At 47.6% G+C, this 13393-nt stretch overlaps 1 protein-coding gene across 1 annotated transcript; it reads right to left on the bottom strand.

The window, feature by feature from the left end:
* Nucleotides 1–1883: 1883 nt before the first annotated feature.
* Nucleotides 1884–12798, bottom strand: tbr1a (T-box brain transcription factor 1a). The gene is made up of 6 exons (XM_060940689.1): nt 12420–12798; nt 11604–11758; nt 11343–11464; nt 10871–11029; nt 3699–3760; nt 1884–2939 (listed from the first exon to the last, which is right to left on the bottom strand). The coding sequence occupies exons 1-6, from the start codon at nt 12734–12736 to the stop codon at nt 2228–2230; spliced, it is 1527 nt and encodes a 508-aa protein (XP_060796672.1). The 5' UTR covers nt 12737–12798; the 3' UTR covers nt 1884–2227.
* Between the last annotated feature and the right edge of the window lie 595 nt (nt 12799–13393).

The raw sequence follows: 13393 nt of genomic DNA, 5'->3' as shown, positions 1-13393 counted from the left end.
GTGACCACAGAACAATCAAACGTTTTGTTGCAAATAGTCAAAAGGGTTGCGAAAAATATGTGGAGAAGAAAAGACGCAAACTAACCACAAAAGACTTGAGAAGGATTCAACATGAAGCTACCAGGAACCCGTTATCCTCCAGTGCCACCATATTCCAGAACTGCAGCCTACCTGGAGTGTCCAGAAGGACAAGGTGTTCGGCGCTCAGCGACATGGCCAAGGTAAGGAAGGCTGAAACATGACCATCATTAAACAAGACTCGCAAGTTGAAACGTCAAGATTGGGCCAAGAAATATGTGAAGACAGATTTTTCAAAGGTTTTATGGACGGATGAAATGAGAGTGACTCTTGATGGACCAGATGGATGGGCCTGTGGCTGGATAACTAATGGACACAGCACCACTTCGACTCAGACGCCAGCAAGGTGGAGGAGGGGTTCTGGTATGGGCTGCTATTATTAAGGATGAGCTAGTTGGACTATTTCAGGTTGAAGATGGACTTAAAATCAACTCCCGTACTGCTAGTTTCTAGAAGATACATTCTTGGTGCAGGAAGAAATCTGCATCATTCAAGAAGGCCATGATTTCTATGCAGGGCAATGCACCATCACATGCATCCAAGTACTCCACTGCTTGGCGAGCCAGCAAAGGCCTTAAAGATGACCGAGTAATGACACGGCCCCCTTCCTCACCTGACTTAAACTCTACTGAGAACTTGTGGGCCCTTCTTAAACAGTGAGGGAAGACAATACACCACTCTGAGCAGCATTTGGAAGGCCGTGGCCGCACAAAAAGTTGATCGTCAACAAATCAAAAGGACTCCATGGATGGACAGGGCTCATGGCAGTTATTGAAAAGAAGGGTGGCTATACTGGTCACTGAATATTTCTGAAATGCCAAAAGCGTTTTTGTTCATTCCGAGTTACTCATTTGTTACACTTAGTCTAAAAATTCAAATAAACAAGTGAGCTGGGAAAAGTTTAGCTTTTTATTTAGTTGCATAATAATTCTGCACACTAACTGTTGCCGAATAATTGTGCATATATATATATATATATACACACACACACACACACACACACACAGGGTGTCTCAAAAAAATGTACTCACACTTTAACTGTCCCTAACATTCTGCCTTTTTTGTGTTGCAGGTGTAATTAATTAATCACAGCATGGCAGGAAATTATCGCATCAAACCAAGAACAATTGATGCATTGAAACTGGAAATTGAAAGACAATGTCGCGATATTCCTAATGACCTGTTTTTCGTGACGTTTGCGAATCCCTTGGTGCGCGTTGTCAGCGTTGTCTGGACAATAATGGTCATCAATTTGAACATTTGCGAACATAATTCTTCAATTACATTTGTCTTCTGTATTCGAAGCTATTCCATTTCACTCTATGTTCATAAATAAAGGTTTTCTCGTCATTCAAAGTGTGAGTACATTTTTTTGAGACACCCTATGTGTGTGTGTGTGTGTGTGTGTGTGTGTATATATATATATATATATATATATATATATATTTTTTTTTTTTTTTTTTTTCCCCCCCCCTGAGAAAACCTAAACTCCTTTTTCCTTTGTTAAACATTCAGGTTTATGAACAATTTGGATTGGCTGAGAGCACGGTGTTTGTTCAAGGGTAAAATTAATCCTCAGGAATACAACTTGCCTAATAATTGTGCACACAGTGTGCGATATACATATTAGATATATATACTGTATATACCTATTTAATGTATGTAATTTTTTTTGGACTGGAAGTTGAGGTTAATTATCATGAAACTACTCAAGACACTGATTACATTCAATTATTCAATTCATTTACAGTGAATGTATTTCTTCTCTTTTTTTTATTATTTGTCATTGGCTCTCTAGATAGAAACTAAGGCTACAGACCGCATGAAGGATTTGAAATCAGATGGTGTCAGGTTTTTGTCCTTTTCAGATCATGATCATTCTGACACCCCCCACCCAGCCAAATTAACCAGGCCTAATTAAATATATATAATATGAACAGTTCATCTGCGTGTGTGTGTGTGTGTGTGTGTGTGCGTGTGAGAGAGAGATAATGATTAGACTTGAACAAATTATGGTTTCAGTCATGGGGGGCTAAAAACCAAATGGCTTCATGTGCTTGATCAGGATCATTTTCTCGGACACCCACCTCCCAAATAAATAAATAAATAAATAAATAAATAAAGCCGAACCATCCCGCGTGGTGCGTGTTTAAGTGTGAGAGTAGAAAGTGAAGTAGTTGATGCTCCTGGCTCCATCGTGCGCGTTCAGGAGCTCTGTTTTGAGCGGAGAGTGCTCCTCTGAAACCGGAGGTGACATCCTCTTCCTTTTGGCCTGCTCAAAAATCCCCGAGTCGCCTGAATCGACCGATTTCACCGAAGACGGAGTTCCGGTCCAGCCCGAATCCGCTGCGTCCTTGTCCTTGGTCGCGTCGGACACTTCCGGTGCGCTCCCGGCGTCCTTCTCCGCGCTCCCGTCTCCGGACAGGTAGCCGCTCTCCGTGATCCAGCTGGGCAGCGCGGCACCGCGACACTCCCAGCCGCCCTGCGCGCCGCAGTAGGCACCGAGCGCGCGCCCAGAGTTCTGGGCAGCGGAAAGCGTCTGACCTTTGACCCCGCCTGCAGCCGGAGGATAGGGCAGCAAGGAGGGCAGGCTGCCAGTCAAATCCGCCGCGTCGTACGTCGAAGCGGGAAAATCTAATCTGTTGGTGAACCATCTGTCCTCGGCTTGCTCCGAGCCCACCAGGCTGCCGGTGAAGGGCGGCGCGCGCTCCCCGCCCCCTCCCGGACCCGGGTACTGGCCCACGAACTGGTCGTGCAGGAAGGCGCCCGCGTACCGGGCCGGCATCAGCTGAGCGTGCGCGCGCTGGGGGTCTGCAGAAGCCGGGCTCAGCCGCTCGCTGCTCTCACACGCCGAGTAAATCCTGCACACAGCACAGCACAGCACAGCCCCGCACGGGTCAGCACAGCACAGCACAAGCACAGCACAGCACAGCACAGCACGGGTCAGCACAGCACAGCACAGCACGGGCCCGCACGGGTCAGCACAGCACGGGCCCGCACAGCACAGCACAGCACAGCACGGGCCCGCACAGCACAGCACAGCACGGGTCAGCACAGCACAGCACAGCACAGCACAGCACAGCACAGCACGGGTCAGCACAGCACAGCACAGCACAGCACAGCACAGCACAGCACGGGTCAGCTTCTGCATGACGGCATTACGGGCTGCAGGCGTGATTTACTTTACAGAAAAGCCCTGCAGTCATTTAAACATAGACATGCATGGGTGGATGCTTAAATCTTCATGATTAAATCGAAAGGATTCTCGATTATTAGAACTGTTCAACAAAAAATTATTTCGAATGTCACTCAAACTTGTGTGTGTGTGGGGGGGGGGGGACAAATCGCTGAATAAATATGAATATAAACAAAAACGAAATAAAAATAAATCATTATTATTATTATTATTATTATTATTATTATTATTATTATTATTATGGACATGTTCAATGTCAAATGTGATCAATTGAAACATTGCTAAAGCTGTCTATAATTCTAAACTGTGTGTGGATATAATTCTAAACTGTGTGTGGATATAATTCAGTCCAGCACAGACGGAGTGTAAATTAAACACAGCAAAAGGGAACTGATCCGATCCATGAACAGGACCGGGGACTCACGTGTCATAATTATCCCGGAATCCTTTGGCGAACGGGTTGTGGTCGATTTTCAGCTGAGTGATCTAAAAAAATAATAATAATAAAATTATGTTCAGGAGGAGATTTTCATAAACATGTAACAGCTCTAAACGCACACTGCTGCAGTAAATATCAACAACAAGCTCACCCTGCAAACACAGGCCGGAGAGAGTGTATTTAGTGTGCAGTGCATTTAGTGTGCAGTGTGAGTGCGCATTTAGTGTGCAGTGCATTTAGTGTGCAGTGTGAGTGCGCATTTAGTGTGCAGTGTGAGTGCGCATTTAGTGTGCAGTGTGAGTGCGCATTTAGTGTGCAGTGCATTTAGTGTGCAGTGTGAGTGCGCATTTAGTGTGCAGTGTGAGTGCGCATTTAGTGTGCAGTGCATTTAGTGTGCAGTGTGAGTGCGCATTTAGTGTGCAGTGTGAGTGCGCATTTAGTGTGCAGTGCATTTAGTGTGCAGTGTGAGTGTGCATTTAGTGTGCAGTGTGAGTGCGCATTTAGTGTGCAGTGCATTTAGTGTGCAGTGTGAGTGCATTTACGTAGTGTGCAGTGTGAGAGTGCATTTAGTGTGCAGTGTATTTAGTGTGCAGTGCATTTAGTGTGCAGTGCATTTAGTGTATTTAGTGTGCAGTGTATTGAGGGTGCAGTGTATTTAGTGTGCAGTGTATTTAGTGTGCAGTGTGAGAGTGTATTTAGTGTGCAGTGTGAGAGTGTATTTAGTGTGCAGTGTATTTAGTGTGCAGTGTGAGAGTGTATTTAGTGTGCAGTGTAATTAGTGTGCAGTGTGAGAGTGTATTTAGTGTGCAGTGTATTTAGTGTGCAGTGTGAGAGTGTATTTAGTGTGCAGTGTATTTAGTGTGCAGTGTATTTAGTGTGCAGTGTGAGAGTGTATTTAGTGTGCAGTGTGAGTGTATTTAGTGTGCAGTGCATTTAGTGTGCAGTGTGAGAGTGTATTTAGTGTGCAGTGTGAGAGTGTATTTAGTGTGCAGTGTATTTAGTGTGCAGTGTGAGAGTGTATTTAGTGTGCAGTGTATTTAGTGTGCAGTGTGAGTGTATTTAGTGTGCAGTGTATTTAGTGTGCAGTGTGAGAGTGTATTTAGTGTGCAGTGTATTTAGTGTGCAGTGTGAGAGTGTATTTAGTGTGCAGTGCATTTAGTGTGCAGTGTGAGAGTGTATTTAGTGTGCAGTGCATTTAGTGTGCAGTGTGAGAGTGTATTTAGTGTGCAGTACATTTAGTGTGCAGTGCATTTAGCGTGCAGTGCGAGAGCGTATTTAGTGTGCAGTGTGAGAGCGTATTTAGTGTGCAGTGTATTTAGGGTGCAGTGCATTTAGTGTGCAGTGTGAGTGCATTTAGTGTGCAGTGTATTTAGTGTGCAGTGTGAGTGCATTTAGTGTGCAGTGTATTTAGTGTGCAGTGTGAGTGTATTTAGTGTGCAGTGCATTTAGTGTGCAGTGCATTTAGTGTGCAGTGTGAGAGTGTATTTAGTGTGCAGTGTATTTAGTGTGCAGTGAGTGTATTTAGTGTGCAGTGTATTTAGTGTGCAGTGAGTGTATTTAGTGTGCAGTGAGTGTATTTAGTGTGCAGTGTATTTAGTGTGCAGTGTATTTAGTGTGCAGTGTGAGTGTATTTAGTGTGCAGTGTATTTAGTGTGCAGTGTGAGAGTGTATTTAGTGTGCAGTGCATTTAGTGTGCAGTGAGTGTATTTAGTGTGCAGTGTATTTAGTGTGCAGTGTATTTAGTGTGCAGTGTGAGTGTATTTAGTGTGCAGTGCATTTAGTGTGCAGTGAGTGTATTTAGTGTGCAGTGTATTTAGTGTGCAGTGTATTTAGTGTGCAGTGTGAGTGTATTTAGTGTGCAGTGTATTTAGTGTGCAGTGTGAGAGTGCATTTAGTGTGCAGTGCATTTAGTGTGCAGTACATTTAGTGTGCAGTGTGAGAGCGTATTTAGTGTGCAGTGTATTTAGGGTGCAGTGCATTTAGGGTGCAGTGTGAATGCATTTAGTGTGCAGTGTGAATGCATTTCGTGTGCAGTGTGAATGCATTTCGTGTGCAGTGTGAGAGTGCATTTAGGGTGCAGTGTGAGAGTGCATTTAGTGTGCAGTGTATTTAGTGTGCAGTGTGAATGCATTTAGGGTGCAGTGTGAGAGTGCATTTAGGGTGCAGTGTGAGAGTGCATTTAGGGTGCAGTGTATTTAGTGTGCAGTGCGAGAGTGCATTTAGTGCGCAGTGCATTTAGTGCGCAGTGTATATAGTGCGCAGTGTATTTAGTGCGCAGTGTATTTAGTGCACAGTGTATTTAGTGCGCAGTGTATTTAGTGTCTCATCTCATCTCATCTCATTATCTCTAGCCGCTTTATCCTGTCCTACAGGGTCGCAGGCAAGCTGGAGCCTATCCCAGCTGACTACGGGCGAAAGGCGGGGTACACCCTGGACAAGTCGCCAGGTCATCACAGGGCTGACACATAGACACAGACAACCATTCACACTCACATTCACACCTACGGTCAATTTAGAGTCACCAGTTAACCTAACCTGCATGTCTTTGGACTGTGGGGGAAACCGGAGCACCCGGAGGAAACCCACGCGGACACGGGGAGAACATGCAAACTCCACACAGAAAGGCCCTCGCCGGCTATAGGGCTCGAACCCGGGACCTTCTTGCTGTGAGGCGACAGCGCTAACCACTACACCACCGTGCCGCCCGTGTATTTAGTGTGCAGTGTATTTAGTGTGCAGTGCGAGTGTATTTAGTGTGCAGTGTATTTAGTGTGCAGTGTGAGAGTGTATTTAGTGTGCAGTGTGAAAGTGTATTTGGTGTGCAGTGTATTTAGTGTGCAGTGTGAGAGTGCATTTAGTGTGCAGTGTATTTAGTGTGCAGTGTATTTAGTGTGCAGTGTGAGAGTGCACTGAGTGTGCAGTGCATTTAGTGTGCAGCGTGAGAGTGCATTGAGTGTGCAGTGCATTTAGTGTGCAGCGTGAGAGTGCATTGAGTGTGCAGTGCATTTAGTGTGCAGCGTGAGAGTGCATTGAGTGTGCAGTGCATTGAGTGTGCAGTGCATTTAGTGTGCAGTGTGAGAGTGCACTGAGTGTGCAGTGCATTTAGTGTGCAGCGTGAGAGTGCATTGAGTGTGCAGTGCATTTAGTGTGCAGCGTGAGAGTGCATTGAGTGTGCAGTGCATTGAGTGTGCAGTGCATTTTTTGTGCAGTGCATTTTTTGTGCAGCGTGAGAGTGCATTGAGTGTGCAGTACATCGAGTATGCAGCGCATTTAGTGTGCAGCGTGAGAGTGTCTTTAGTGACCGAGTGCGTCTTTAGTGACCCTGCCTGTGAGTGCGTCTTTAGTGACCCTGCCTGTGAGTGCGTCTTTAGTGACCCTGCCTGTGAGTGCGTCTTTAGTGACCCTGTCTGTGAGTGCGTCTTTAGTGACCCTGCCTGTGAGTGCGTCTTTAGTGACCCTGCCTGTGAGTGCGTCTTTAGTGACCCAGCGCGTCTTTAGTGACCCAGCGCGTCTTTAGTGACCCAGCGCGTCTTTAGTGACCCAGCGCGTCTTTAGTGACCCAGCGCGTCTTTAGTGACCCAGCGCGTCTTTAGTGACCCAGCGCGTCTTTAGTGACCCAGCGCGTCTTTAGTGACCCAGCGCGTGTGCGCACTTAGTGACCCAGCGCGTGTGCGCACTTAGTGACCCAGCGCGTGTGCGCACTTAGTGACCCAGCGCGTGTGCGCACTTAGTGACCCAGCGCGTGTGCGCACTTAGTGACCCAGCGCGTGTGCGCACTTAGTGACCCAGCGCGTGTGCGCACTTAGTGACCCAGCGCGTGTGCGCACTTAGTGACCCAGCGCGTGTGCGCACTTAGTGACCCAGCGCGTGTGCGCACTTAGTGACCCAGCGCGTGTGCGCACTTAGTGACCCAGCGCGTGTGCGCACTTAGTGACCCAGCGCGTGTGCGCACTTAGTGACCCAGCGCGTGTGCGCACTTAGTGACCCAGCGCGTGTGCGCACTTAGTGACCCAGCGCGTGTGCGCACTTAGTGACCCAGCGCGTGTGCGCACTTAGTGACCCAGCGCGTGTGCGCACTTAGTGACCCAGCGCGTGTGCGCACTTAGTGACCCAGCGCGTGTGCGCACTTAGTGACCCAGCGCGTGTGCGCACTTAGTGACCCAGCGCGTGTGCGCACTTAGTGACCCAGCGCGTGTGCACTTAGTGACCCAGCGCGTGTGCACTTAGTGACCCAGCGCGTGTGCACTTAGTGACCCAGCGCGTGTGCATTTAGTGACCCAGCGCGTGAGTGTGTATTTAGTGACCCAGCGCGCGAGTGTGTATTTAGTGACCCAGCGCGCGAGTGTGTATTTAGTGACCCAGCGCGCGAGTGTGTATTTAGTGCCCCAGCGCGCGAGTGTGTATTTAGTGCCCCAGCGTGTGAGTGTGTATTTAGTGCCCCAGCGCGCGAGTGTGTATTTAGTGCCCCAGCGTGAGAGTGTGTATTTAGTGACCCAGTGTGTGAGTGTGTATTTAGTGACCCAGCGCGCGAGTGTGTATTTAGTGACCCAGCGTGAGAGTGTGTATTTAGTGACCCAGCGTGAGAGTGTGTATTTAGTGACCCAGCGTGTGAGTGTGTATTTAGTGACCCAGCGTGTGAGTGTGTATTTAGTGACCCAGCGTGAGTGTGTATTTAGTGACCCAGCGTGTGAGTGTGTATTTAGTGACCCAGCGTGTGAGTGTGTATTTAGTGACCCAGCGTGTGAGTGTGTATTTAGTGACCCAGCGTGAGAGTGTGTATTTAGTGACCCAGCGTGTGAGTGTGTATTTAGTGACCCAGCGTGTGAGTGTGTATTTAGTGACCCAGCGTGTGAGTGTGTATTTAGTGCCCCAGCGTGTGAGTGTGTATTTAGTGCCCCAGTGTGAGAGTGTGTATTTAGTGCCCCAGTGTGAGAGTGTGTATTTAGTGACCCAGTGTGAGAGTGTGTATTTAGTGACCCAGTGTGAGAGTGTGTATTTAGTGACCCAGCGTGAGTGTGTATTTAGTGACCCAGCGTGTGAGTGTGTATTTAGTGACCCAGTGCGTGAGTGTGTATTTAGTGACCCAGTGCGTGAGTGTGTATTTAGTGACCCAGCGCGTGAGTGTGTATTTAGTGACCCAGCGTGTGAGTGTGTATTTAGTGACCCAGCGTGAGTGTGTATTTAGTGACCCAGCGTGTGAGTGTGTATTTAGTGACCCAGTGCGTGAGTGTGTATTTAGTGACCCAGTGCGTGAGTGTGTATTTAGTGACCCAGCGCGTGAGTGTGTATTTAGTGACCCAGCGCGTGAGTGTGTATTTAGTGACCCAGCGCTTGAGTGTGTATTTAGTGACCCAGTGTGTGTGTATTTAGTGACCCAGCGTGTGAGTGTGTATTTAGTGACCCAGCGTGAGTGTGTATTTAGTGACCCAGTGTGTGTGTGTATTTAGTGACCCAGTGCGTGAGTGTGTATTTAGTGACCCAGCGTGAGTGTGTATTTAGTGACCCAGCGTGTGAGTGTGTATTTAGTGACCCAGCGTGTGAGTGTGTATTTAGTGACCCAGCGTGTGAGTGTGTATTTAGTGACCCAGCGTGTGAGTGTGTATTTAGTGACCCAGCGTGTGAGTGTGTATTTAGTGACCCAGCGTGTGAGTGTGTATTTAGTGACCCAGCGTGAGAGTGTGTATTTAGTGACCCAGCGTGTGAGTGTGTATTTAGTGACCCAGCGTGTGAGTGTGTATTTAGTGACCCAGCGTGTGAGTGTGTATTTAGTGACCCAGCGTGTGAGTGTGTATTTAGTGACCCAGCGTGTGAGTGTGTATTTAGTGCCCCAGCGTGTGAGTGTGTATTTAGTGCCCCAGCGTGTGAGTGTGTATTTAGTGCCCCAGTGTGAGAGTGTGTATTTAGTGCCCCAGTGTGAGAGTGTGTATTTAGTGACCCAGTGTGAGAGTGTGTATTTAGTGACCCAGTGTGAGAGTGTATATTTAGTGACCCAGCGTGTGAGTGTGTATTTAGTGACCCAGCGTGTGAGTGTGTATTTAGTGACCCAGCGTGTGAGTGTGTATTTAGTGACCCAGTGTGAGAGTGTGTATTTAGTGACCCAGTGTGAGAGTGTGTATTTAGTGACCCAGCGTGTGAGTGTGTATTTAGTGACCCAGTGTGAGAGTGTGTATTTAGTGACCCAGCGTGTGAGTGTGTATTTAGTGACCCAGCGTGAGAGTGTGTATTTAGTGACCCAGCGTGTGAGTGTGTATTTAGTGACCCAGTGCGTGAGTGTGTATTTAGTGACCCAGTGCGTGAGTGTGTATTTAGTGACCCAGCGCGTGAGTGTGTATTTAGTGACCCAGCGCGTGAGTGTGTATTTAGTGACCCAGCGCGTGAGTGTGTATTTAGTGACCCAGTGTGTGTGTATTTAGTGACCCAGCGTGTGAGTGTGTATTTAGTGACCCAGCGTGAGTGTGTATTTAGTGACCCAGCGTGTGAGTGTGTATTTAGTGACCCAGCGTGAGTGTGTATTTAGTGACCCAGTGCGTGAGTGTGTATTTAGTGACCCAGTGCGTGAGTGTGTATTTAGTGACCCAGTGTGTGTGTGTATTTAGTGACCCAGTGCGTGAGTGTGTATTTAGTGACCCAGTGCGTGAGTGTGTATTTAGTGACCCAGTGTGTGTGTGTATTTAGTGACCCAGTGTGAGTGTATATTTCGTGCCCCAGAGTGCAGTGTGTGTGTGTTTAGTGTCCCAGAGTGCACTGTAAGTGTGTGTATTTAGTGCCCCAGAGTGCACGGTAAGTGTGTGTGCGTGCGTGTGTGTTTTCAGTGCCCCAGAGTGCACGGTAAGTGTGTGTGCGTGCGTGTGTGTTTTCAGTGCCCCAGAGTGCACGGTAAGTGTGTGTGCGTGCGTGTGTGTGTGTGTGTGTTTTCAGTGCCCCAGAGTGCAGTGTGTTCAGTGCCCCAGAGTGCAGTGTGTGTTCAGTGCCCCAGAGTGCAGTGTGTGTGTGTGTGTGTGTGTGTGTGTGTGTGTGTTTAGTGTCCCAGAGTGCACGGTAAGTGTGTGTGCGTGTGTGTTCAGTGCCCCAGAGTGCAGTGTGTGTGTTCAGTGCCCCAGAGTGCAGTGTGTGTTCAGTGCCCCAGAGTGCAGTGTGTGTGTGTGTGTTGTCCTCACATCCGTGTTCTGGTACGCAGTGACCGCGATGAACTGCGTCTCCTGGAAGGTGAAGGTGTGCAGACGGTCTGGGCGGCTTGAGTCTTCTGTCCCGTCTTCATTCACCTCCACCAGGTGAACCCGGGGCTGGTACTTATGCAGTGACTGGAGGACCACCATCTGGGCGAGCCATTAAAGGGGAAAAGGATAGAAGTGTGAATAAATTCATCATGCATGTTCCTCCGGGTGTGTGTGGTGGGGTGTGTGTGTGTGTGTGTGGGGGGGGGGGGGGGGGGGGGGGCGGGGCGGAAACCACAAACAGCAGCCAGTTGGGCTTTAAACGCGCGCGCCAGAAAGTGAAAGGCTGCGAGGCGAGTGTGAGAATAAACACAGCTTTCAGTAAACCTTCAGGTTCTTCCTCACATTATCTGAGAAGGAAATTCACTTTCAGTTTTCACTTGACCGATGAAATGCGGTGTGTGTGTGTGTTCACCTGGCCGGTGTTATTTGAAGCTCCTTTGTTGTTGGTTAGTTTGAGTTTCCCGAATGAGATCTCCTGCCGCATCCAGTGCGCTCCTGAGTTCGGGGAGTCCGGGTGCATGTACACTCGGTTTCCTGCACATTAATCAGCACATCTCAGCGTTCAGTACCATTCAAAAAAAAAAAAAACAAGTGTGCTGGAAATGAACTGGAGAGGGGAGAAGAGAAAATAAAAGGGGCGAGAGAGTTGCAGTGGGGACGCTGGATTCATTACCCGTTACATTGGTGTCCGCTTTTCCGCACGGGACCCACTTCCCTCCCTGGAACCGCCAGTGGTTCGGATCAGCCAGAATAATGTCCACATAAATATTATAATGGGCTGTCGGGTCAAGCCCAGAAATGTTGAAGCTTAGGAAAGGAAACATGCGCCTATAGAGGAAATAATAATAATAATAATAATAATAATAATAATAATAATATACAGACATTTTTAGAAATAAATGAAAATATTAAAAAACGATATTATTGTTGTTTTTTATTTTCATTTATTTATCGTTTAATATTTTCATTTATTATTATTTCTAAAAATGTCTGGATAATAACCTAATGAATTATAATTATTATTATTATTATTATTATTAATAATTCATTAGGTTATTATCCAGACATTTTTAGAAATAATAATAAATGAAAATATTAAAATAAAACACTAATAATGATAATAAATTAAAAATAATAATTGTAATAATACATTAGGTTATTATCCAGACATTTTTAGAAATAATAAAAAATGAAAATATAAAGATAAAAACAATAATGATAATAAATGAAGAAACCAATAATAATAATAATAAATTTCGTTAGGTTATTATCCGGACATTTTTCGAAATAATAAATGAAATATATAAATAAAAACAATAATAATAATAAATGAAAATATAAAAATTAAACAATAATGAAAATATATACTACTACTAATAATAATAATAATAATAATAATAAATGAAAATATTAAAATAAGAGTAATAATAATAAAATATTAAAATAAACAGAGTAATAATAATGATGATAATGAAGGAGCCGGCCCTACCGCCCTTGTTTGGTGATGATCATCTCGGTCTGGTGCCGGTGGAACCTGAGCCAGAGCGCGCGGTTGCAGAGGAACACTTGCGCTTTGGCGGCCATGAGTCCGGGGGAGAGCGGGTACAGCGCGCCGCTCTGGTACGCCTGACTGTAAGCCTGCGCGTACGGGTAACCGGCGCCAGTGTAGCTCTGCCTCGGCGCACCGGACAGAACCCCGTCGTACGGCCCGTTCGGAATGACGGCGTGATGCGCCACGAAGTGACCCGGGTTGGTGATGGAGAAGGGCGGCAGTGCGTGTCCGTGCTGCGCCGCGTAGGAGAACATGGTGGCGTTAGACGGAGAGGAGGAGATGGAGATGGAGCGCGCGCGGCTCGGCTCAGGCACGTGTCGCTTCTCCGCGTGGCTCCCAGACACAGCGCGCTGCGCATCGGAGCCGGCGGGGTCGGGGTCGCGCTCGGACTCGCTCCTCACGCCTTCCTCAGCGGGGAGTTTTGTTAGAGCCGGGTGCGTCCCCGGGGCGGGCTGCGGCTGGGACAGCAGGCCGGCGGTGAAGTCGCTGTGCGCCGGTGAGGTGCAGCGCTGCCGCTGCAGGTGCATCGCGCTCACACACTCCGCGCGCGCGCGAGCCCGAGTCGTTGCGTGGGGCGGCTTTTCTCACAGCCCCGATCACAATCCCAGCGCGCGCGCCGTCGCACTGAGCCGCCTGGAGCGCGCGCAGCGAGACTTATTATAGCAGACTGACGTCGAGCCGAGCCGATCCGGTCCGAGCCTCAGCGGAGAGCTGCGCACTAACCCGCGCTCACACTTACTCAGCTTCCTTACTTTCCGAAAGCCTGCATGAATAATTACGCGCAAAAAAAAAAAAAAAGTTCTGCAGGTTCCAAAGAGAGGATGTGAAACGCAAAGGCCGGAAAGGTCCGAGGGGCAGCAGGTGATAAAGGGTCACGTTTATATCCCGCACATCAGTCTGATCAAACAGTG

This window comes from Neoarius graeffei, chromosome 15, assembly GCF_027579695.1.
Source record: "Neoarius graeffei isolate fNeoGra1 chromosome 15, fNeoGra1.pri, whole genome shotgun sequence".
NCBI classification, from domain to species: Eukaryota; Metazoa; Chordata; class Actinopteri; order Siluriformes; family Ariidae; genus Neoarius; species Neoarius graeffei.
Note: the sequence above shows the minus strand (reverse complement) of the source record. Positions and strands in the feature narration are given on the sequence as shown.